Source organism: Haemaphysalis longicornis, unplaced genomic scaffold (assembly GCF_048455015.1).
Source record: "Haemaphysalis longicornis isolate Haplotype H1 unplaced genomic scaffold, Haemaphysalis longicornis Haplotype H1 scaffold_5, whole genome shotgun sequence".
Lineage (NCBI taxonomy): Eukaryota > Metazoa > Arthropoda > Arachnida > Ixodida > Ixodidae > Haemaphysalis > Haemaphysalis longicornis.
This window is the reverse complement of record NW_027526385.1, coordinates 75,517,737-75,541,315: the sequence shown is the minus strand read 5'-3', so window position 1 is coordinate 75,541,315 and position 23,579 is coordinate 75,517,737. Positions and strand designations below refer to the sequence as shown.

The 23,579-nt window shown below is 47.1% G+C and overlaps 1 protein-coding gene across 1 annotated transcript in view; it reads right to left on the bottom strand.

The window, feature by feature from the left end:
• Positions 1 to 1,352: 1,352 nt before the first annotated feature.
• LOC144139771 (lysosomal alpha-glucosidase-like) overlaps positions 1,353 to 23,579 on the bottom strand; it is a 105,097-nt gene continuing 82,870 nt past the window's right edge. The window contains exons 17-20 of the mRNA XM_077672032.1: positions 23,251 to 23,345; positions 21,635 to 21,684; positions 3,621 to 3,764; positions 1,353 to 1,559 (exon numbers count right to left, since the gene is read on the bottom strand). Coding sequence (XP_077528158.1) covers positions 1,449 to 1,559; positions 3,621 to 3,764; positions 21,635 to 21,684; positions 23,251 to 23,345 — 400 coding nt within the window. The 3' untranslated portion in view covers positions 1,353 to 1,448. The remainder of the gene's footprint in view (positions 1,560 to 3,620; positions 3,765 to 21,634; positions 21,685 to 23,250; positions 23,346 to 23,579) is intronic.

The following is a 23,579-nucleotide window of genomic DNA, read 5'->3' as shown; positions in this document are numbered from 1 at the left end:
AGTTTACTGACGTTTCAGGGAGAGGACTCCCTTTCTTCAGAGTCTCTGAAGAAAGGAAGTCCTCTCCCTGAAACGTCAGTAAACTTTTATTTTTATTTTTAATGTCCTTCTCGTGAATCTCTGTCTCTACTAACGTTATTTTTTCGCGCTCTGTGTGAGTTTTTGTTTCCAGACTACATATATATACATATATATATATATATATATATATATATATATATATATATATATATATATATATATATATATATATATATATATATATATATATATATATATATATATACAGAAAATAAGGGTTGGCAGTCAAGAAAACCTCGGAAAGCAAAGGGCAGGTTGTGGTGGGTCATAGAAAGAGATGAAGAAATTTTTGAGTCGAAAAGAAAGTGGTGAAAAAATGCCCGCCGGGTGGGATCCGAACCCACGACCTCCAGAATACCGGTCTGGTGCGATCTGTGTTATTTCACGGAGCCCCTCATTCCCATTTTCTGATTCGCTATCTATCTATATATACAGGGTGTTGCGACGATAACTGGTACACTTTAAAAATTTTTCCTGAGCGATCCGCCGCTCTGTTCGCGCTCAAACTTCACACAAAGGTCGCATTTTGTGGTCTATTTTGTTTGAAACCGGGAACAACAACAGTAGTTACCTGTTTATTCTGAAAATAAATAAAAACGATTTTCGCCTATGGGAAAATGGCCGCTGATTTGGACGTGCGAGCCAGCGCAAGTTGATGTTGGAACGACGGAACCACCTCCAGAGTGAAACGCATGTTTGGGATTCACGCACGGAGCCAAATGGTGCAGCAGACTATCAGAAAATGCACCTAGAAATGAGCTAACAGACGATCAGAAAACCCGGTTTTCGGGCTCGCACGTCCAAATCGCCGCCATTTTCCCATAGGCGAAAATCGTTTTTATTTATTTTCAGAATAAACAGGTAACTACCGTTGTTGTTCCCGGTGTCAAACAAAATAGACCACAAAATGCGACCTTTGTGTGAAGTTTGAGCGCGAACAGAGCGGCGGATCGCTCAGGAAAATTTTTTAAAGTGTTCCAGTTATCGTCGCAATACACTGTATATATAGTACGCTGCGTATTTTACGCTAGCCGAGTACCAATGTGCCCCCATTCGCAAGGACGACCTATACTGCAGCAATACATTTTTTCTAGGAGGGTACCGCATTCGCGCAGTAATCAAATAGTAGTCAAACCAGATGTTTTCACACAAGCAAACATTGCTTCGCCAAATTTGGCAGCATGGGAAGGGGAAAACACTTAGCGCCGTTGTTTTATTTCTAACAAACCTTTATTTGTAACAAGCAATCACTATCTGTGGTAGCCGTGTAACTGAACAGAAGCACGGCACTCCGTGCTTTCTGAAGCATCAGGAAATTCATTTCCGCGTACCAATCAGGCTTAGACGCGTAGAAGAGACTGTTTCCACTAGCCACTGATGTGCAAGCTTGACTTTGTAGAATTCTCGTCGCGTTCTTTCCAGTGAAGGACCATTATGCCCGTTTCATTCAGGTACATGGATATACCGGTGATTATTGCCTGCAAGAAGACGAAGAAAGAAAGGAGGAAGGAGACATGTTGAGAAAGAAAAAGTAAGAGAGGAAAAGAAAAAGGAAGAAGGAATAAATAAAGAAGAAAGTAAATGAACAAAGAAAGGGAAAGCAAAGTGAGAAAGAAGGAATGGACGAAACAAAGAAACGAAGAAACAAAAGAGGAAACGAGGAAAAGTACATTGAATTCTTTTGTTTCTATTTTCTGCGGGCCGTTGTCTTCGGATTTCAACACCAGTAAAAGTATTTTAAGGCCTATTTCGATTAATTTATTATAGTGTGTGTGCGCGCGTGCACGTGTGCGAACACACATAGTAATGAATTAATCGATATAGGGCTTAAAAAACTTTTACTGATGTTAAAATCCGAAGAAAACGGCCCGCAGAAAATAGACACAAAAGAATTCAATGTAATTTTCCTCTTTTCCTCTTTTGTTTTTTCGTTTCTTTGTTTCGTTCATTCCTTCTTTCTCACTTTGCTTTTCCTTTCTTCGTTCATTTACTTTCTTCTTTATTCAGTACGCACACAATGATGTCTACACAGTGCGCGCATGTGTGTGTCTGCGTGCGCGCGCGCGTGCGTGCGTGCGTGTGTGCGTGTGTGCGTGTGTGCGTGTGTGCGTGTGTGTGAGCAGGCATAATATTGTTGATGTGATAACCACTTTTAGGAAAAACCATTGCAGCAAGCACGGGCTTCCCTCAGCGGTCGTAGACGGCAGCAGCGTCTGACTCGCCGGCTCCGCGACCCTGCGAGAGTGACTTTGCATGCGTGTGGTCTCTGCTCGAACGTGTCAGGGCTAGTTATAACGATTACGTTGGAGACTAAATAGGCCGTATTCCTCAACGAGAAAGCAATGCGTCCTGGGCCATCGTGGAAAACGTTTCCCTGCCCAGTCGACTGATCAAGTTGTAAGCATGCTAGTGTGCTGCTTCCTGTGTCTTCGCTCTTCTCTGCTCGCCATTCCTTTAATTCCTTTAACAAATTAAGTTTGTCTTCGGCTCTTCATCGTCGGAACGGAGGCTACTCTTCTGCAAACCGCTCGCTCACCACGCTACCTTAACATGGACGCGTTCCATTTCGTTCGCCTTCGCCCATATAAAGGCTGCTAGGCAGAAGTCGACTCCAAACCTCTTTTTTTCTTGCGTCACATGTGTCGTCTGTCCTCAGTCAATCAGGGCAAGGTCGAAATGGGCACTTTCAACATGACTTCAAATGGCCAAAACTCAAAAAAGTTTTCCACTGGCTTTGCCCTCTTCCGAATTCAATCCCTTGTTGAAATCTGATTGGTCATTTGTTGTGGCGATGCCGACCTACAGGAACGTCTTAGATTATACCACGTGCACGTGTTTGTTTCGTTCCCAATATCGAAATGCGCTTCAGACGTCGAAAATACGTGTTTCGGGGCCCCTGTACGCGATTTTGGCAAAGGCTGCCTGAAATCGGCGGCTTCTGAGCGGTATTTACAAAAGGCTGGCACGTGTTTGTAAACATGGCGCTTTATCCGTTCTTCAGCGGAAAAATTATGTGCTGGAGTTATGTGTTGAAGCATTTAAAGGGACTCTGCAACACTTTTTCAACTTCTTTTGGAATGTTAAATGCTTGCAGAACGTAGTCAACCAACGCATCCAGTATTTACACTAGGGGTTCTCGCAGTACCTCAATTACTGCTCTATGCCTATCAGATAACTTCAATACTTGCTTAGATTTTTCAGTCTGTTCTGAGTCGTGGTGTTCATACACCGATGGGATGGCGCCATTACTGCGGTGAAGCAGCTATTCGCCGGGTTTTCTTAAGTTGCAGCTATGAATGCATTCGATAGCCACTTTAAATAAAAAGCAAACCACAAAGGCAAAGCAGGAACGGAAGTCGTATCTGCTGCGACGAGCAAATCACGCGGTGCCGCTTCGTGGTGCCGATAACCACAACATTCCCGGTGCCTCTAGAAGTGAAGAACAGAGTGAGTGATTATCGGGAGTGTTGCAGAGTCCCTTTTAGCATAACTTTGGGCGCTTAGGGATGGCTTTAGTCATTACGTGGATATGAGCGTACCTGGTTATTTTGTGTGGTGAGGGTGACGGGAAGGTCGTTCAAGGACGCACGCAAAATTGGCTCCGGGCTAAGGCCCATGAACCGCACCTCCCGCACCACGCCACACGCGAAGCCCGCATGGCGAGGGCTCACCAACATTGTGTCCTGCACGAGGGAAAAAAGCCTTTTGTATCCAGAGTGCTACAGACGTGTTTGACCGTCACTTGGAACGCGCACATTCCAATGACAGGTCAGTCACAAGCGCCTTACCGACATCGAAGTATTTGTCTACGTTGGATGGCAGTTAAACCCATTCTATCCAGACCACAGGCGGTGAATATATTTAATGAACGCAGGATATTAATGCTGATGAATTAATGACTCGCAGCTGCTGGTATTTATGCATGGGTTCATTATGGCTGTTACTAAAGGTCACATTGTTAGGTATTGAAGGAGCGTGTTACAGGAGCCAGAAATGGGTAGGCAAAAAAGCGTTTTAGGCCTCCAATATCGCAAATACAGGCCCAAACGCAAATTATTTCATTGTACATAAATGCAAATAATTTCAAACGAAGACGTAGGTGACCGGTATCTACGACAGGAATGCTAAAAATTTTATTCTTCATAGTGACACAAAAGGGCCAACAGTTGAATATAGCCGTTTAAATGTCCCTTATTACTGCTGGACTACTGCCGATTTATTGGCTGATTTCAACAAGCACACTTCTCACATTATGTTATTGGCCACTGTCGCTTGCTCGAGAGTCGAATATAGTGAAACAGGCATGTAAAAGAATGCTTAAGAACTGGGAATAGTAATAAAAGACGGTACTTTGTGCTGCCCGACGCAATTTAATTACAACACAAGCACACACAAATAAAGTCATGACAAACGACTGTTTGTCAAGAAATTAACATGCTCTTCCATGACGACTGTTATGTACAACTCTGGCAATTCTCTCACATAAAATGATATGATCCTAACTGTTTTAGCAACACGTCTTAACACTGCCAATACACTACCACGCCTTTGATTTAAGAGCGTTTTTCGGGAAATGTTTTCAGCAGCCGATTACATTTTTGATTGAAAGCGTGTTTTAGAGACAGTCGGCAGTGTTAATTTTAATGCGGAATAAGATGCAGCTGCCCAATCATGTTTTGCCGCTGGCTCTTCAATATGATTGATTGATTGATTGATTGATTGATTGATCGATCGATCGATCGACTGACTGACTGACTGACTGACTGACTGATTGATTGATTGATTGATTGATTGGACTGACTGACTGACTGATTTATTAATTAATTAATTAATTTATTTATTTATTAACTGACTGGCTGACTGATTGATTGATTGACTGATTGATTGATTGATTGATTGATTGATTGATTGATTGATTGATTGATTGATTGATTGATTGATTGATTGATTGATTGGACTGACTGACTGATTTATTTATTTATTTATCTATTTATTTATTCATTTATTTATTTATTTATTCATTGATTAACTGACTGGCTGACTTATTGATTGACTGATTGATTGATTGTAAGGTTTAACGCACCGAAACAACAAAGGTGATGAGGCCCGTCGTAGTGGAGAGCTCCGGATTAATTTCGACCACCTGGGGATCTTTAACGTGCGCCGAAAGCTCGTACATAGCGGCGTTTTTGCTTCTCGCCGCCATCAGAAAAGCGGCTGCCGCGGCCGAGAATCGAACCCGCGACCTCGTGCTCAGCAGCACAACGCCTTAGCCACTGAGCCACCACGGCGGGTCTCTTCAATGTGGTGGTGATCTGCTAACAACGGCGTGTTCGATGCTCAACCATTGCGTGGAAAATAGTTGTATTTGAGTATCCTTCTGAAAGTGAGGACGCTATTGCTGATGCTTGAAGTAATCTGTTTGGAGACCACGCGGAACATAGTCTAAGAGTCGCTGTGAAAAAAACTTGGCTCCATTCCACGCTGTAAAGGTGGTTGGAAAGCAAAGCTGCAAACGACACCCACCACAATTGCCCATGCAACGTCGCTGGAATTCACCCACATGGCTCTACGAAAAGTGAAACCAGCGATTATGGCAGCTGTTACGCAGAATTCACACGGGCGGCGTCCCGAACGCAGCAGCATCGGTCATGGGTGGGCTAGAGCGGCGGACGCTGCCGCTGTAGCCCGGCCGTGCGTCGGTCGCAACAAAACGGAGGAGCGTCCTTCGAAGGGTGAGACAGCCATCCTGATGTGCTAGCTCGAGGCTACACCACCGCGCGACACAAGCGCAGACACCGAAACAATTCGGCATGTGAGCTTTGTATTCCCATTTAAACCTATTTAAACTAGTTAGTTTATTAAGCTTTACAATTGCGTGAAAGCTGAGGGAACTTTTATAATCACTATTTATCAAAATCAGTTGCTCCTTTCGCCTTTGTAATACCCGCCGCGGTGGCTCAGTGGCTAAGGCGTTGCGCTGCTGAGCACGAGGTCGCGGGTTCGATTCCCGGCCGCGGCGGCCGCTTTTCTGATGGAGGCGAAAAGCAAAAACGCCCGTGTGTACGAGATTTCGGCGCACGATAAAGATCCCAAGGTGGTCAAAATTAATCCGGAGCCCTCCACTACGGCGCGCCTCATCGCCTGCGTTGCGTCGGCGCGTTAAAACCCCACAATCAATCAATCAATCAATCGCCTTTTGTAATACCTCTTAAAAACAACCGAATGGGTATTCACCAATTTAGAAAACGGAGTCCCATTCGCGGCAAGCAGTGCGCAAAAGGTAGTGTTTGTTTAGCGGCCATTATGTCTGTATGTGGTGTCTACAGTTTGTTTTCGTGCCCTGCAAACCAATGTTTAACGTATCTTTGCCGTACAACCACTTAATTCCGTCGTGTCCGGGGTACGCAGTAGGTGCTGTCGAACAATTTAATCAAGGCGTGCGAAGGAACCGCGCAATGGACGCGAAGCTGAGCCTAAACAGGCCCAAAACAACCGTCTCTAAAGCAGACGACTAAACCGCGTCGCGCGGATGCGCCCGCCGGCGTGAGCGCGCGGGGAGCGCTGCGTAAATTCGCCGCGCATTCTACACTGTGCTCCATACGTGAAAACATTCATTCCCTCCACAGCCGCGTTGGGAGTTTGTTGTCCCGCACGCCACGAAATAAGCATTGGCTGGTAAATGTAGAAAGCTTTGCGTTAATTGTGGAAACAATAACAAACTACAGCCATCTTTAAACTATATTTAAACTGCCGTATTATGGCATGTAATGCGAAGGCAAGATAACCCTTGGTCTTAAGGGTAACAGAGTGGATTTCTAGAGAAGGCAAGCGTGGCAGGGGGCGGCAGTAAGTTAGATGGGCAGATGAGAGTAAGAAGTTTGCGGTGATAAATTGGTCGCAGTTAGCATAGGACCGGGATAATTGGAGATTAATGGGAGAGGCCTTTGCCCTGCAGTGGGCTTAGATAGGCTGTTGATGATGATGATGACATTAGGCAAAGTGTGACGTAAACTGGCGCCCACGTGCCGCCCCTTTTAACGGGGAGGGCATTCCTGGTCTGGCAACCATGGTAGCCCTGCAAAAAAATGGCGGGAAAATTTGCGGGTACGCCAGCCGAAATGCTACCGATGCGCCGGCTGGCGTGAGTGCGTAGGGAGCGCTGCATAAATTCGCTGCGCCATATACACTACGTTCCATAAGTGAAAACCTCCCTTCCCTCCCCAGCCGCGTTTGGAGGTTGTCGTTCCGCACGCCAGGAAATAACTGCTAGCTGGTAAATGTAGAAAGCTTTACTTTAACTGTGGAAACAATAACAAACTACAGCCATCTTCAGATTTTATTTAAGTCTGAGAATAAGCGTCCCTTTCACTGCTTCTAGAGGTTTGTTTCCGGGAGTTAAACGTAAGAACTACAGGCCCCATAGAGTTGTGAATGGTCAATGCTGCCCGGTAGCATGACGAGCGATCTCAAACTGCCTTTTAAAACAAAATTTGAGGATAGATAGTTTTCACACAGGCGCCCATTTCGAAAATAGGCATTTATAGAAATGCCTTGGAACTTTGGCACAAACGCCAAAACAGGTCTTTATGGGCATACACTAACACAATATAAATCCTTGCTATAGCCTCCATTTCATGCTTGTACAGCAGTGTAGGGCGATGTAGGGGCGGAGGTAAGAAAAAGGGAATTTGCCTAAAATCCGGCTTCTAGTCAATACAATAAATTTTGTTACTGCAAAGATCATGAATTACCGCTGCCCGTCTTTACTGGGTCGATACAAGTTCTTGCTGCGGCCATATTAACGGTGAAGCTGTTGAGCAAATCGTTAGATTATGGTGTCCGCAGTTGTTGTCCTGCCGCCACATAACAATATCTCCAGAGCGTCAGCAACATCGAGCATCCCTTGGAATTCCCGCACTGATACTTCGGAACAAGATAGCTCCACTTAGTGTTTTGCGTTCGCTTTTCTTTAACTTCGCAGACCTCCACACACCACACTCCTGATCCCCCCTACCCATTCGTCACGGTGTGTAACTTCCGCAGCCTTCAGCCCTTACATGGCGCCGGTAACTCATTTATGAATCGTTCTTGCCAGCCGCTATTGGATATTGGAGATTCGAATGCTTTACCCGAGGCTATTGTAAATTATCGCGATTCGGAAAATTTTCGACCGCAAGTAACCGCTTTTTTGTTGACATCGTTAGCTTTTTTTTTTCTATTTCTTTGTGCGATTATTTAAAACCATCACTATATGCGTCTTTTTCTGCAGTACTCATTTACAAACCCTTTTTGTTCACGAAATACTGCTTAAAATGTGGAAATGTGTATTTTGTGTTCCCATTTTTCAGTTATAGGCGTTTTATAACCATGTTTCATGAACTTTTTCCTTGCTGATCTTGCCCCCCCCCCCCCCCCCACCCCTCCGAAACCGAAAGGGGTCTGTAAGGAAAAATTAATGCTACGTTGATAAAGTACGTTGATAAAGTACGGCTTGTCATATCATGCGCATGCAGCGCCATCTGAAATGTATCTGCAATGTTCATTGCCAAGCATTAAGTAGATAGCACCACTACTATTCTGGAATTCCCAGCCTGGCTGTTGGCCACGCCCGCCTTGAGGCGGTCCTTTTTTCTCAGTGTTCCGTTTCTTTACTGAATGATGTTTGCTACATCGCTTGAGGTTACACGCAGTGCAGCTCTGTGCAATTGCACAGACCAAGTACACGAACCGAACGCGCCCTGCCCCCGACCCCGTATTGGGCGCTCCTAACGGGCCCAGACAAAAGTGAACCCCATTTCCATGGAGGAAAGAAAAGGTTAGGAGAGGCCCTGACGTCACATTTGTGAAGCCGAGTCCCGCCATGACTTGAGCCCACTGAGCCCAACACTCTTTCCCACCATCCTTTGCTGTTTCCGGTTTGATAACAGCTTCGCGGCACTGGCGGCTCGCGAAAGCGAACGAAGACGACGGGAGCAGTGTTTGGGTCCGTACAACACGGCGGTGTGCGCTACGTCTCAGCTGCGCGGAATTTCGCTTCGCTTCACAATGAAGAAACGCACAGCAAGCAAAGCACCGACGGTGGCTCTCGCCAACGCTGAGCGGGGAGGCTTTGGCCTTCAGCAACCGGCGGCGGCGGCGGCTGCTCGCTCCGCCGATCTCGAGGTGACGCCAGCGCCGCTGCGGCCGTGATACTAGTTGGGGCCGCCTCCAACGGCGAAGTTTTCAAACTGACCTAATCTAAAAACGTTTGCCGTAGCGACTGCGCTGTGTTTCAAGCATGGTGAAGCAGCTAGAGTCAAAGCGCCGTAAAAATTTGCCCGTGGCATTTGGCCAAATATAGCCGCCACAGCCGTAAAAAAACTAGGAAGCGCTGTCTATGGGCTCAAGAAAAATGACGTCACTTCCTCCACACTTTTCGCAATGCATTGGGATGCTAGGGGCCTCTCCTGAGTATTCTTTCCTCCATGCCCATTTCGGACGGAACACCCCCCGGCTGTGGCGCCATTGGCTCACAGTGGCCAGTGGAGGCTTCATTTTTGTTTAGTGCTAATTTCTTGTCGCTACTAGCGGGCATCAAATGACGACTTCTTGGCCATCGACAAAGTCGATGCCGTGTGTGGGTATAGCTTCAGTAGCTACGCCGCGCCCACAGATACGCTGCGCGTGGTTAATTAACATTAGAACTCGGAAAAAAAAAACTCGAGAATTGTTGGATTTGGCCACCAGAAGCCTAGCCGTTTAGGTACAGTCCACATGGGCTCTGTATTTTCTCACTCTCTGTGGCAATAATTCCATGACCACATCGGAAAGAATCACTGCATCGAGTGTCTCCAATTATCCGCTGTCCGACGACACCAAAGTTTGGAAGATAGGAACCTTGGCTGGCCTTTCTCGGCCAACTGTTCCATCGCAAGCGGCCCAGACCAGCTAACCCTACTTCGAACATCAGCGCACCGAGGTACGGCGGCTACGGCCGCCTCCCTGCCTAGACTCACGGGTGACCTTCCCCCGAGGACCGGAGTCGCAAAATGGAGGGCGTCGAAGTGGAAGGTGAGCCCATCTCGCCTGAAGAAATTACGGAGGAGGCCGGCTGGCTCACAAGCCATCGTCGACGTGGCGCTCGCGCCATCGCTAACATGAACCTCACCCCGGGGCTCCCTCGTGGGCAAGACGCTGGAGGCGCCCGGTCAACGAACCAGAGGCCACGTGCACAACAGCAACTCCGCAGGCAACGGCGGACGCCTCGCCAACCGCACCTGCCAAAGGAAGACATAAAGATCGTGCTGCGGCCGAGAGAGGGCCTGGACGTCACCAAGATCAGCCTCGCTGGTCTTCGCGACGGTGTGCTAAACGCGACCCGCCTCGAATGCGAGGAAGCGGAGGAAGACGTCCTCCGCATCCAGACAGCCAAGAACATAATCGTTGCAAGTACCCCCAGCATGGAGCGGGCAGAGAAGTACAACGCCATCAAAGTGCTTCGCATCGGAGAGAAGACCTATGAGGTGTCCGCGTACGTGGCACCGCCAGAAGACACCGCCAAAGGGGTGATACACAACATTCCTGAATATGACAGCGCCGAAGCTATAACGAAGAGTCTCGTCTACAAGAAAAACCCCACGATTCTACAAGCGAGAAGGATGGGCCGGACCAACTCGGTCATCATCGTTTTCGAAGGCGAAAGAGTACCCCACTACGTCTATTATCGCGGAGCCGAATACAGATGCTTCCTGCATAAGAAGCAGCATGAGGTATGCGACACATGCGGCAGAGTGGGACAGCGGTCCGATGTGTGCCCCGTACCAGACACCAAGGTATGCAAAAACTGCGGCAGTAAAAACCCACCAGAAAACCATCCGTGCGAGACAAAATGCGCTCTGTGTGGACGGGATCACCCCACCGGCGACAAAAAATGCCCACAACGATTCCGTACTCCCTACTTGATTAAAAAACGACAGTGGGAGAAGAAGCAAAGGCAAGAGGAAAACGACAAGGGAAAACATTGCGGCCGACGTGGGGACACATCGTCCATACTCAAGCACGCCGAGAAGCGGGACAAGGAAGGCGAGAGGCGTGATCGTTCGAGCTCCTTCGCGCGGCTCCCTCTTCACGAGCGACAGAGCAGGAAGGACTCAAGCCGCGCAGCTGGAGCCCGAGACGATTCCACCGGGAGACAACACCGGTCAAGATCGAAGTCTCGACGCCGAAGCCCCAGCGCCGCGGACGGCCAGGACTCGAGGCACCAATCAAGATCCACGTCTCGCAGCGGCAAGATTTCGCCGAGTGGAAACCAACAGAGCAAGGTGAGCTGGGCTAGCGCGGTCTCCCACAGCGCAGCTCCGCGGAGCAACGCGGAAGGCGGCGGTAGCAAAGCTAGCTCGGCAGAGGTAGAACAGTCAGAAATCACTAAAATCAAACAGATGCTGGAGATAGTTCTTAGAGAAAATAAGGCACTTAAAGCAGAAATTGCGAAACTCAAAGGCGCAAACTGTAATCAAGTGGCCGCGCCGCAGAATTCAGGCGCATCCCATCGCAGCCTCGCGGCAGCGGGTAACATCCAAGATCAATCTCCAAAACCTCAGGTAGAAAAAGAGCAAATTCCCCTATTAGAAACTTCGTCTAGTGACGAGATGGAGGAGTCGATACCCGAGTTGCCCGAGTCCCCGCCTCCGAAGCGCAGGGCGACTAACAAAGAACAAGTCCTCTCGAGAAACCCCGAGGTATCCGGGGTAAGTGAATGTGCAAATCACGAAATGATTAATCAATTTGGGGAAAGACTGAGCGGGACACTCAGCGAAAAATTCGAAGCCATGCTGGCAAAATTCGCCGAGAGCATTGGCGCCAAAATCGATGCCCTGAACACGCGGGTGACATTACTAGAAACCGCCTCCCCGCGCCTTAGCGTGGGAGGAGGAGGGTGCGCGGGCCCAATAAAACCTACAAAACCCTACTCCAGACCTACTTCGGTGGAAAGTGGTAGGGCCACTCTCGAAAACGCTCAGCTAAGGAACTATGGCGCGGAATAAGATTAACAAGCTTGTCGTTTGGCAGTGGAACTGTCGGGGCTTCCAGCGCAAAAGGGGTAACCTAGAGCAATTTGTAAAAACCAAAAATCGAGATGATACGCCGGACGTCATCTGTCTCCAGGAGACGGGTGGCCCAGCAAAATTATCAGGCTATAAGTCCTACTGTGAGCTGGAGAATGACGCCTCGGATGATGAACCAAAAAAGAAATCGATTGTGGTAACCCTCGTCAAGCGTAACTTGCCGGCCATACGTCACGACATTGATGACGGCACAGCGTCCGCAGATCACGTACTCTTAGAAATAATACCAGAGAGGAAACACAAGGTGGGCAGTGTTTTCATACTTAATGTATACAGCTCCCCTCGTAAAAACCACAGATTTGCCAAGCTGTTCCGCCAAACCCTAGAAATTGCCAAAGGAAACACATTGGTAATTGTTGGAGACTTCAATGCCCATCATCCTGAGTGGGGATACAGGAGGGAAACGATCAAGGGAAGGAAACTCTGGCTTGACGCGCAGCAGGAGGGCCTTACCCTGATGACAGACCCCACGCACCCTACGCGGACAGGCAATAGTGTAAGTGGAGACACATCACCAGACCTCACGTTCACGAAAAACATACGAACAGAAGCGACGTGGCTAAATACACAAGAAAACTTGGGCAGCGACCACTTCATAATTGCGACCACATTCGAGGAGGGGCTCGCAAAACACAAAGGGGGGAGACGACTCAAAATTATAGACTGGGATACTTTCCGTCAGATTAGAACAGCCGAACTTGACTCAAGCGACAACGCCAGCACCCAACAGAAGTATATTGAAGATATCGAGGAATGGGCAGCACAGCTACGTAGTAGCGTAGACCAAGCTACTAATGACATACCGGAAGAGGCAAACCTCAGCCAGGCCGATTCTAGGCTACTGCACATGTGGGAGGCCAAGAAAAGCCTACAAAGGCGACTACAAAGACATAAGTTAAATCGCAATTTACGCAGACGTCTGGCAGCCCTGAACCGGGAGATTGATGACTATGCAAACCAGCTTTCACAGCAAAATTGGTACAGTACATGTGACAGTATGGAACCCCAGATTGGCCTCGCAAAAACTTGGAGCATTCTCCGCTTCCTTATTGACCCGGAAAATAGCAAAACCACTCAAAAACACAACCTCAGCATTTTACTGCACCGATTCGAAGGGTCGGACGATGACCTATTAGAGGCACTCCGTGATAGATATATAGGGACGAACCCCAAAGAGGAGCTTAAATCATACACGGGCAAGGAGAATGACCTCATGGACCGTCCAATCACGGTGGCGGAAGTACGAGGTGCCATTCAGGACCTCCGGACCAGATCTTCCCCGGGCCCAGACGGAATAACGAACAAGATGCTGCGCAACCTGGATGACGGCTCTGTAGAGGCCTTGACCCGGTACATGAACGTGTGCTGGGACCGAGGTCAAATCCCGGGGCAGTGGAAAACAGCCAAGGTTGTGATGATCCCGAAGCCCGGTAAAAAGTTGCAGATAGAGAACCTAAGACCAATATCACTTACGTCATGCGTAGGTAAACTAATGGAACACGTGATATTGAAAAGACTTAATAACTACGCAGAAGAGGAAGGACTGTTTCCGGAAACGATGATAGGTTTTCGCCCAAAATTGTCGACACAAGACGTCATGCTCAGGCTTAAGCACTATATCATTGACGGGGAGAGCTGTTCCCCTTTAGATACTAGGGCAATTCTGGGGCTTGACCTAACCAAAGCATTCGACAACGTAAAGCACTCGGCTATCTTAGATAACTTAGACAAACTAGGAATACGCCACAAGACGTATGAGTATGTCAGGAACTTTCTTACGGATCGAACGGCTACACTTGCTGTAGGGGGGCTGCAATCGGCCACGTTCGAGCTCGGGAGCAGAGGTACTCCACAGGGGTCTGTCCTCTCACCATTCCTTTTCAACGTGGCCATGATGGGCCTTCCAGTAATCCTAAACAACATAGAGGGACTACATCACAGCCTATACGCCGATGATGTGACGCTCTGGGTGGCTGGAGGTAGCGACGGGCATGTGCAAGACACTCTACAGCGGGCGATCGAGGCTGTAGAGGGGTACGTAAGACCGAGAGGCTTGAGTTGCTCCCCAGAAAAATCGGAGCTGCTAATATACCGTCCGACCAGCAGAGGGCGAAAAACCGACTCGACCGCTCCAAACATTCACCTTTTTGCAGGTGGTACGCAGCGTATCCTGACAGTTCAAAGTATCAGGGTTCTGGGCCTCCGAATTCAGGCCAATGGGCACAACATAGAAACCATACGCGCGCTGGAAAAAAGCGTCCATCAAACAATTCGGCTCATCTCGCGCATCGCAAACAGGCACCACGGAATGAAAGAGCAGAACCTATTGAGATTGGTACAGGCTTTTGTTTTAAGTAGGATCATATACGTTACCCCATACCTGAACCTAAAGCGGGATGAGGAGAATAAAATAAATGCTATGATAAGGAGAGCACACAAACAAGCCCTGTGTATACCTGTTACTGCATCGAACGAACGCTTTGAAGCGCTGGGCCTCCATAACACGCTCAGTGAACTCATAGAGGCCCAGCTAACCACCCAAAAGGAACGGCTTTCCAAGAGTCGGACAGGGAGACAAATACTAGATTCTCTTCGCATAAACCACAGAGGTGCGCAAGGCACGAAAGTCGAAATACCAGCGGAGATACGGACCCACATACATATCCAGCCACTCCCTAAGAACATGCATCCGGTACATAACCAGGAGCGCCGACAGGCCAGAGCCAGGGCTCTGCACAAAATATACGCAAAATCCAAGGACGTGATGTACGTGGACGCCGCCGAATATACCAGCCGTGACGCTATGGCCTTAGCGGTAGTGAATCGACAGGGCGATTGCATCACATCCGGCTCGGTCCGAACGACAGACCCGGAGGTTGGCGAGGAGGTGGCCATTGCCCTGGCAGTGGTCGCGTCCTCCATGACCAAAGTTATAGTAAGCGACTCAAAATCAGCCATTCTAAACTACGCGAGGGGATCCATCTCACCTGAGGCGTTCCAAATTCTAAAATCCGGCTTGACGATGGAGCGAGGGGGCAAAATACAACTGATATGGGCGCCGGCCCACTCTGGCCTGGCCGGGAATGAGTGTGCGCACGACGCGGCTCGAGGTTTCGTTGACCGAGCCGATGTCGAAACTCCTGACACAGACGCTCACTCGATACGAAGGTCAGGCAGGGACAGGTTAGTGTACTACAGAGATATAGTTGACCATTATAGACTGGAAAGGGCCAAATACCCAGCCCCAGACAAGACACTGAACAAATGGCAGTCGGTAGCGTGGCGACGGCTGCAGACAGATTGTTTCCCCAATCCAGTGGCTTACAGCCGATGTTATCCAGGGCTCTATTCAGATAAATGCAAGGCGTGCGGTGACAGGGCTGACCTACATCACATGGTATGGTATTGCCCCCTCCGGAGAAATGACCCGCAAAGCAGGAAGGCAGGACAGCCTGCACTCAACATAAGTTCGAAGGAGCAGTGGGAGACCGCGCTACTCAGCTCCGACCCGGGTGTCCAGACCCGGCTCGTCCAGATGGCCACGACCGCCGCCAGGGACCAAGGACTCCTGACCGACGGTTAAGCGACAAATCTGGGCAAATAAAAAGTTGTTCACTCACTCACTCGAGAATTGTTTTGGACGGCCGGGTTGAACTCGTGACGCTCGTGGCGGCCGCTACTTCGCGTGTTTTATTGTTGATGGTCGACGTAGCAGGCATGTTTCTACCCCGACGGATGTTTTAAGTGGAGGAGGAATTTGAGTTTGTTTTTATCTCTACAAAAGTACTCTGTACATTGGCTGTGCAGTCGTCTGTCGATCGACCTCCGTTTGCTACGACTTTGAGACAGCGTTCGCTCGATGACCGTCGAAGAGGAAATATGTGCGTTGTGGTTTTACGCGTCGGGCAGTTTCCACGGAAGTGTTGGTAGCGACTGCACCGTCGACCACCACCAGTCGAGAGTCAGGCCGTGTGTGCGCAATTTGGTCGCTCGAGACGTGTCTCCCTGACCTCACCTTTCATTTAGGTTGTTCGCCAGACATGGCTTTCGCAGGGTCTACCGCGTGTCTATCCGCCTGTAGACAGAGTGTGTGCTTTAGCTATCCTGTGTTCCCAAAAAAAATTTCGAACGAGGCGTTGCATGACCGTGCGTTTCATTTATCGTCAGCGCGGCAGAGGCGTTGCCTGTGGCACATATTTTGAGAAAAAGTAACTGGCAAGATAGCTTATACGTATTGTGGTACCGGGGTTCTTGCACCCGGCCGCGGTTTCTTTAAAAAGACACTGCGCCCCCTAAAACCACACCTTTACTGGGAGTCCTGTTCCGCCAAGGTCCGCTCCACTGCCGATCTGGCTGCGCACACCTAATCCAGCCGATTCCGCCATTTTCTGACCTAGCTCGTCCAGCCCCACATCTTTTTCCTCAGCCGGCACATGTCGATCCCGTGAGATTGTCCCCCGCCACTATTGCGGGATTGCCACAGTATACACACATACAATCAACGATGCAAATCTATTGTTCGAGGTGATCTCTACACATTTAAACAACTTTTTTCAGCGTCACCGTCGTATGGCATGATGTAACAAGTAACCGCGTTACGTTAGAAAGAGGGTAAACGGGAGTGGGAAGGGCTTAAAGAAGAGAGGAGAGTGAAGCGATTCGACTCAATTAAAAAAAAAATCCACTGTAGAGAGCGTCGTCCAGCAAGAGCAGTGAAGAGAAAAGAAAATAAGGCTAACAAATCTGAAAAGTTGTTGTCGTTGTTGCTATTCCTTCCTTCGTAACACACACCCACTTGGGGGATTTGCCCGCAATTGGGAGCTTTGAGGAGATAATACCCCGGTTCGCAAAATTCATCACACTGTGAATTTGAAAGGTCAAAGTTGCACAAAAGCGCGTGCCGCGTGGCCGCAGAACGTGATGGCGCTGGAGTTGAACATCTAGGTGCACATCAGCCTCGCAGTGATCCCAACTGTAGAAAGCCTGTGGTGTGTGCTAGTCTGCATGCTGACACAGTTCATTAAGAAATGAAATAGAAGAAAGTGACGCAAACACGGTAGAGCAGAAAAGAAGCCAGCCGAAGTAATTCGTGACAAAATACAAAGAAATTAAAGTGAGGAAAAAGACGCCAGTACAGTGTATCAGTAAAGAATTTGTTAACGAGTGTCGCCAAGCTTCTGCCTTCAAAACAAGTAAGCATACTTAAATGACCCAAAGAAATTTTGTACCGAAAGGCAGACGAAGGGGTTCGACAACGTAAAAGCGGGCAGCAGCTATTTTGAATGTGGCGCGTTTCCATCCCTCACTTTCTTTTTTTGCCAGTCGGCCTTAGTCACGTGATTGCATTGTCTGCCACCGACGGCAGAAATGGGCAGAAACTGCTTTTAATTTCAGGGCTAAAATATCAAACGAGAAGCTCACATGAATGCCTTAAAAAAAAAAAAAAACCTCGTAGTGAAATACAAATGAAATATTCTTCACTTTATTCTCCCATTGTAACATATCAGCCGCGTTTATCAAACTATCTCTTGACTTTAATCTTGTACAGGACGTCAATAAACGCATTCTTGGAAACAATATCTTAGATTTAATACCTCAGCCCCTGATACTGTCGTGGAAGTCGTTTACCGAGAAGGTCCTAGCGACAAGAGACTTCTTGAAGTAACCCTTGATCTTCCTGTAACGTTTTACGGCAAAACTACGAAAACAATTTGTGACTATAATAAAGCCAACTATGCCCAAATCAACAATGAATTTGAAATATTCTTTATTCACGTATTTTTGCTCTTGTATAGTAATCGTTCGTTCCATGACAACTGGGTACTTTTCCGTGAGAAAATGACTGTCTTGATAAATGAACACAGTCCCTTGATTTCGATATCAAATGACAAATCCATTCCTGGTTTGCTAAGTCACTCAGCCAGTTAAGAAATACAAAGAAACGTCTATACCGAAATGCTAAACGCCTCCGCCCAGCAGTGCATGGGAGAAGTATAAATACAGTATTTAAACGTCGACTGCGCCGGTATACGTTCTGAAACTTAAATATTTTTCAACAGACCTGGGTTTCCTTCTAAAAACGTACCCGCAAAATTCTGGCGTGAAATATGTCGCAATTGTGATGCTAACTGCATTAATTTACATGATGAGAATCACGAACCTCTTTCTAACAGCCACTGTTGTTGTGCTTTTAATGCGTTTTTTGCCCCAATGCTTACTCGGGAACGCCAATCCACATTAACTAACGTGCCGGATTATGATTACCAGTACATGCAAACTATTGAAATTACGGCCGAAGGTATACAATTTCTGTTAATCAAGCTGAAAGTGTCCAGCTCCGCTGGCGTTGATAATATTAACTCAAAAGTACCAAAAACACCATTTGCACAAAAAGTAAAATTCTTTGCTATATTTTTCAATAATCTTTAGAGACTGGGAAGATACCTAACAACTGGAATATCTTCAAAGTTACCCCATTGTTTTAAATCAGGAGACAAACATATAACCCAAAATCATCGTCCAATCTTTCTTACATCCATTTGCTGCAAACTATTAGAACATATTATCGCTTCCCACATTTATAACCATCTTGAGTCTAACCAGTTCTTTTTCCGCAACCAACACGGGTTGGGAAAAGGTTGGTCATGCGAGACACAACTGCTAGAATTCACGACTGACCTTCACTCAAACATGTATAATATCTTCCAAACAGGCTGCATTTTTCTTGACTTTTCGAAAGCATTTGACCGTGTACCCCGCTGCCGCCTAATCTCAAAACTATCTGCTCTTCAATTAGACTCAGTAACCTTATCATGGCTCCGAAATTTTTTTTTCTCTCTAGCAACAGTTCACTGTCATCGATAATGATTCGTCGTGTTTGTGTGATGTAACTTCGTGGGTGCCACAAGGCACCGTGCTCACCCTGCTGGTATTTCTTATCTTTATTAACGACTTCACTCAGGGCGTTACATCATCCATACGAATATTTGCCTACGAATTCATAATCTATCCTCCTACCAACATCGTTAACGATAATTACGCACTACAGGAAAATCTCGACTTAAATGGCAAATGGTGTGAAACGTGGCAAATGGTTCTAAACGCATCGAAATGTAAAACCATCTCACTTAGTCATAAGCATGAGCCCTCCATTTTTCCATACCGTATAAATAACAAACTGCTGTTGCATGTTTCCACATACAAATATTTGGGCGTACACTTCACGCAAAATCTTTCATGGTCCTCTCACATCACTAGTATCTGGGCAAATGACTCGAGATCACTGGGATACCTACGCCGTAACACACATTCCTTCCCCCCCCCCCCAACGCCCGAAAACTAGCTTACGAAACTTTTGTTCGCCCTCCACTCTAATTTCCCTCACCAATCTGGTCCCCCGCCATAAAAAAAAACTACTAAACCAACATGATCGAGGCACTTCAAAATAGGGCATCCTGATTCATTTCTCGTAATTATAATTTCTGCTGCAGCGTAACACAACTTAAAAGGGATTATGTACTTCAGCAGTTATGCACTCGCCGCAATATTTTTTATGCCTCTTTCATAAATACGTCATAGCACAAAAATGACCAGACTTCCAATTGAACGACCCTCCTATTTATCAACTAGACTACACAACCAGCTTAGTTTCTCGCGCATGTACGGTAAAACGAACTTTTTTAACGCATCCGCATTGCCTCGAGCCATCACGTTGTGGAATTATCTTCCCGATAACTTAGTATCTGACACTGACCGAGTTTCCTTCCGCAACAAATTACTCTTACATTTCAGTTGACAATTTTATGTTCACTGCTTGGTTCTTGTATGTATACGGCATTTACAGTTCTCTACAAATATTCTTTTGTAAACCCAATTGCCCACTTATTTTTTGTGCTTTATTTTTGTTTTTTGAGACCTATCTGAACGAACCGTTCACACTTCCTGTAAGCGCTGGCATGACTTTCCCTGTTTATACGACCCAATCTGTGCCAATGTCAGCTACACATATTGTAAACTTTCCTAACTGCTGTGTGCCATGAACTGCATCTTTTGAGTTGTTCGGCGATGATGTATGATTCTAATTTATACATAGTTAGTTCTTGTTTCTGTGTTAATCATGTTTCGCGCTTACTTTTTGGCACCTCTTGCCCGTTTACTTGTTGAACATGTATTTGTTAGCTGCCCATACTCCATGCCCTAACCAAGTGCCTGTACGGTACTCGTAAATAAAATAATAATAAAAATAAAATAAAAGCCCGATAATTTAAAGTAGTTGTATTTGCTTGCCCCCAGTAGCCGCCAGTGCAAGAGTTGGTCGAGATAGTGCACTAAATATTCTCCACGCACTAGTAGCCCGTCCTTAGAGCGTGCAGCCCTGTACCAGCTGCGTCGCCTAAATAATGAGCAAATAGCATGAATCGTATTTTTAAAGCACTTGAACTCCGCCTCGAAATATTATGATGTTATGTGGGCCTCGCTACAACTCATGTCTCCCGAGTTCCACTAATCTCGGTCCTTGTGGAGTAGCTCCCCTGGTGTCGGTTTGCCGCCAATTTCTCGCGTGAGGTGGGACATGAACAGGCGGGTCATGTCTGTGTGCTAGTGAACAGCCACATTATAGGCGGTTCTACGAAGTATGCGTGCCCTGCACAGGCTCGAGTGCCTCGCGCTACAAAATAGACCTACTGAACGATTTCACGGGACGCTTCAGTCTTGTTAAGTATTCTGGAGACGAGAGCCTCGCGCACTATTGAGACCTGTTCCTTTTTAATACACGTCCAAAAGTCGACACACCGGCCAACGTCTTAATTCATGCTCAACCTTACTGTATCTTTACCCACCGTATTCATCTTCATCCATTTTGTACAACATTAATCTGCATTATTTCATTTGCATTACTACAATGCACGTTAGTACATCTTAAACCACTTTACCCCCTAATTTACCTTAACCTACCCTAATCCAATCTTAGTAATCATTACTATCAGTTACAAACGAAACAACATTTCTTCTTAATTTCAATCCTTTCTAGTGCATCCTAATTTACGTCATAAACCTTCATCCATCTTCATCCACCGTTATCTCACCTTACCAATAATTATTATAAATGACTACTGAATCATTAATCTGTTCTCCCCGTCATTGTGATTTCTTAAAAGCGGCTGACATGTTCGCTTCTGGCCTTCCTTGGCTTATTCGAGTTTTTGCATGATCGGTGTCTACCCCAAGTCATTGGAGGTCAATTTTCTATCAAGACACATAAAGCTTTCGCTTTAACGAACAGCCTGTCGCTGTCGTCGAATTAGGCGTACTGTAATTGTAGCTGTAAGAATGTTTTCTATTTTGAGAGAACACATGCTTTCACCCCCTCCTTACAATGTGCTGGACAAAATATTTACATAATGTATGCATAATAAGAAAACTTCAATCAGATGAGAAGTCCTGACCTTCACGAAGGTTATGTCGGCCAACCCATAGGCGCCGGTCTCGTAGGTACCTGCACACAGCGACAGCAACAGAAGAGGAAAAGAAACTGAAAGGAGGAATACTTCTGTGCGTGTCACACAAAAACAAATCTAGAGTAACAGCGTTTTGGCCGGGTTGGATCGAGGACGAAAAGAGAACGCGTTGCTATTAATTGATCCGTGTTCACAATGCAATGTTACTAAAGCTGAAAAAAATTCCCCCGCATTTCCCCGAAGGGGAGTATGAGGAAGTGCGAAGCACGGGGTGATGCTATGAGGGGGAGTTTGTTGAAGTTTGGTGGCATTTTGCCCGTTAGTTACATTAACACCCCCTCGTGATCACGTTCGGCTTAACACGCCTCGTTTGTCCCTCTGCGGAAATCTTGGTGAATTAACATGTATGTTCGAGAGATGTTCGAGAGGGAATGTAATCACGCACACACACACACACACGCAAAGTAAAGTGAAACGACAGTATTTATTTCAGCACTTGTTTGTGTTGTCGTTGTATGCGACGGTCATTACGACCGCCTTGTGGTCGCTAAAGTGGACCGTTAAGGGTTGTTGCAGCCGCTATAACGCCGCTGAGTCGCCAACGCACGCCGCTGACGACGTAGTTTGAATGCGTGAAAGATATAAGGCGCGTTACTAACGCTGATATCAGCGTCGCGTCCGTGGCTTAGTCGGTAGAGCGTCGCTGCGGCCGCAAAGTCCTCGGATCGAAACCTGGCGCCGGATGCTGTTTTTTTTTTTATATAGTGTAGTGGCCTGGCTGGCGCGCCGAGAGAGGGTATTGCGAGCTGGAGAGTAGTAAAGGGGCTTTAGGAGAGTAGGCGAGGGGGGAGAGGAGGCGCTATGCGAGCGCCCTCACGCGTCGGAAATCCGGCGCCGTTGCTAGGCACGGTAGCTAGCTCCGTTGCTAGGCTGCGGACGGAGGACGGCGGTGGAAGCAGGAGTAGGCCCGACTAAGAAGTGCTTCGCACTTAAAACACGTCTCTGTTGTAGAGTGGCTGGGAGTCCTTTATACTGTCTTCGGCGTGAACTCTGCCATTAGTAAGGGCCTCGCTTTTTACTTGGCTGATCTTAACTTAGAAGCATTGGTTTGTTTAGTTATTAAACAAAAAAAAAACAAATTATAGATAACGGCCGGGGCGGCATAATAAAAGTGGTTTGTCATTTTTATCTTTTAGAAAAAAATTCTTGGATTGGACACGGCGGAAAAGGGAAGACAGCTAAGCGTTAATGGTGCGTTAAATCCCAGTTAGACTTTTCCCTTTTTCAAGTGATTGTACTAGACCCGATTTCGATCAGTCATCGTCAATTCTACTAACTTTTTCGCGTTGCCATGGATGAGTGGAATGGATTGGGGACGTCATGTTGCCTGGATTCTGCTTTGTTGACCAGGTACCACTGCGAAAATTTTAAACTAGTGGAACGTGTTCAGCTTTTGTAATGTTCTGCAAGATGGGAGTTTTGTTTAACTCTTAACCGAGGGTGGATTGCACTTTCGAATATCAAGTGTTGTCATGTTAGCGTTGCTCTCTATTTCTTCGCCTATGATTCTAGCCAAGCACACTGTTACACCAAGGATCGCTCACCCAGAGAGACGCCGTCGTCGCAGAAGATGCTGCCCCGGGCTTGAGACTGTTCATCCAGCATCACAAGGAGGGTGTAGTTCAACACTTCACCATCCCTGCAACGCCGGAAGAGCGCAAGTGTCACCCCGCACTGCTTTGCATGGAAAAAACGTAACACCACATTGATGTAGCCTTACAGGGAACTTAAAACATTTTGTTAGCAACGTAGCTGTTCAGCACTTAGTCCTATCGTATAGCGCAAACAAAAAAAAGTACCGATAATAGACCGAGTCAACGTAAGCGTGCGCCTCGTGAGGAGTACCCAGCCATCGGCCAGGCTTGTGCCACGT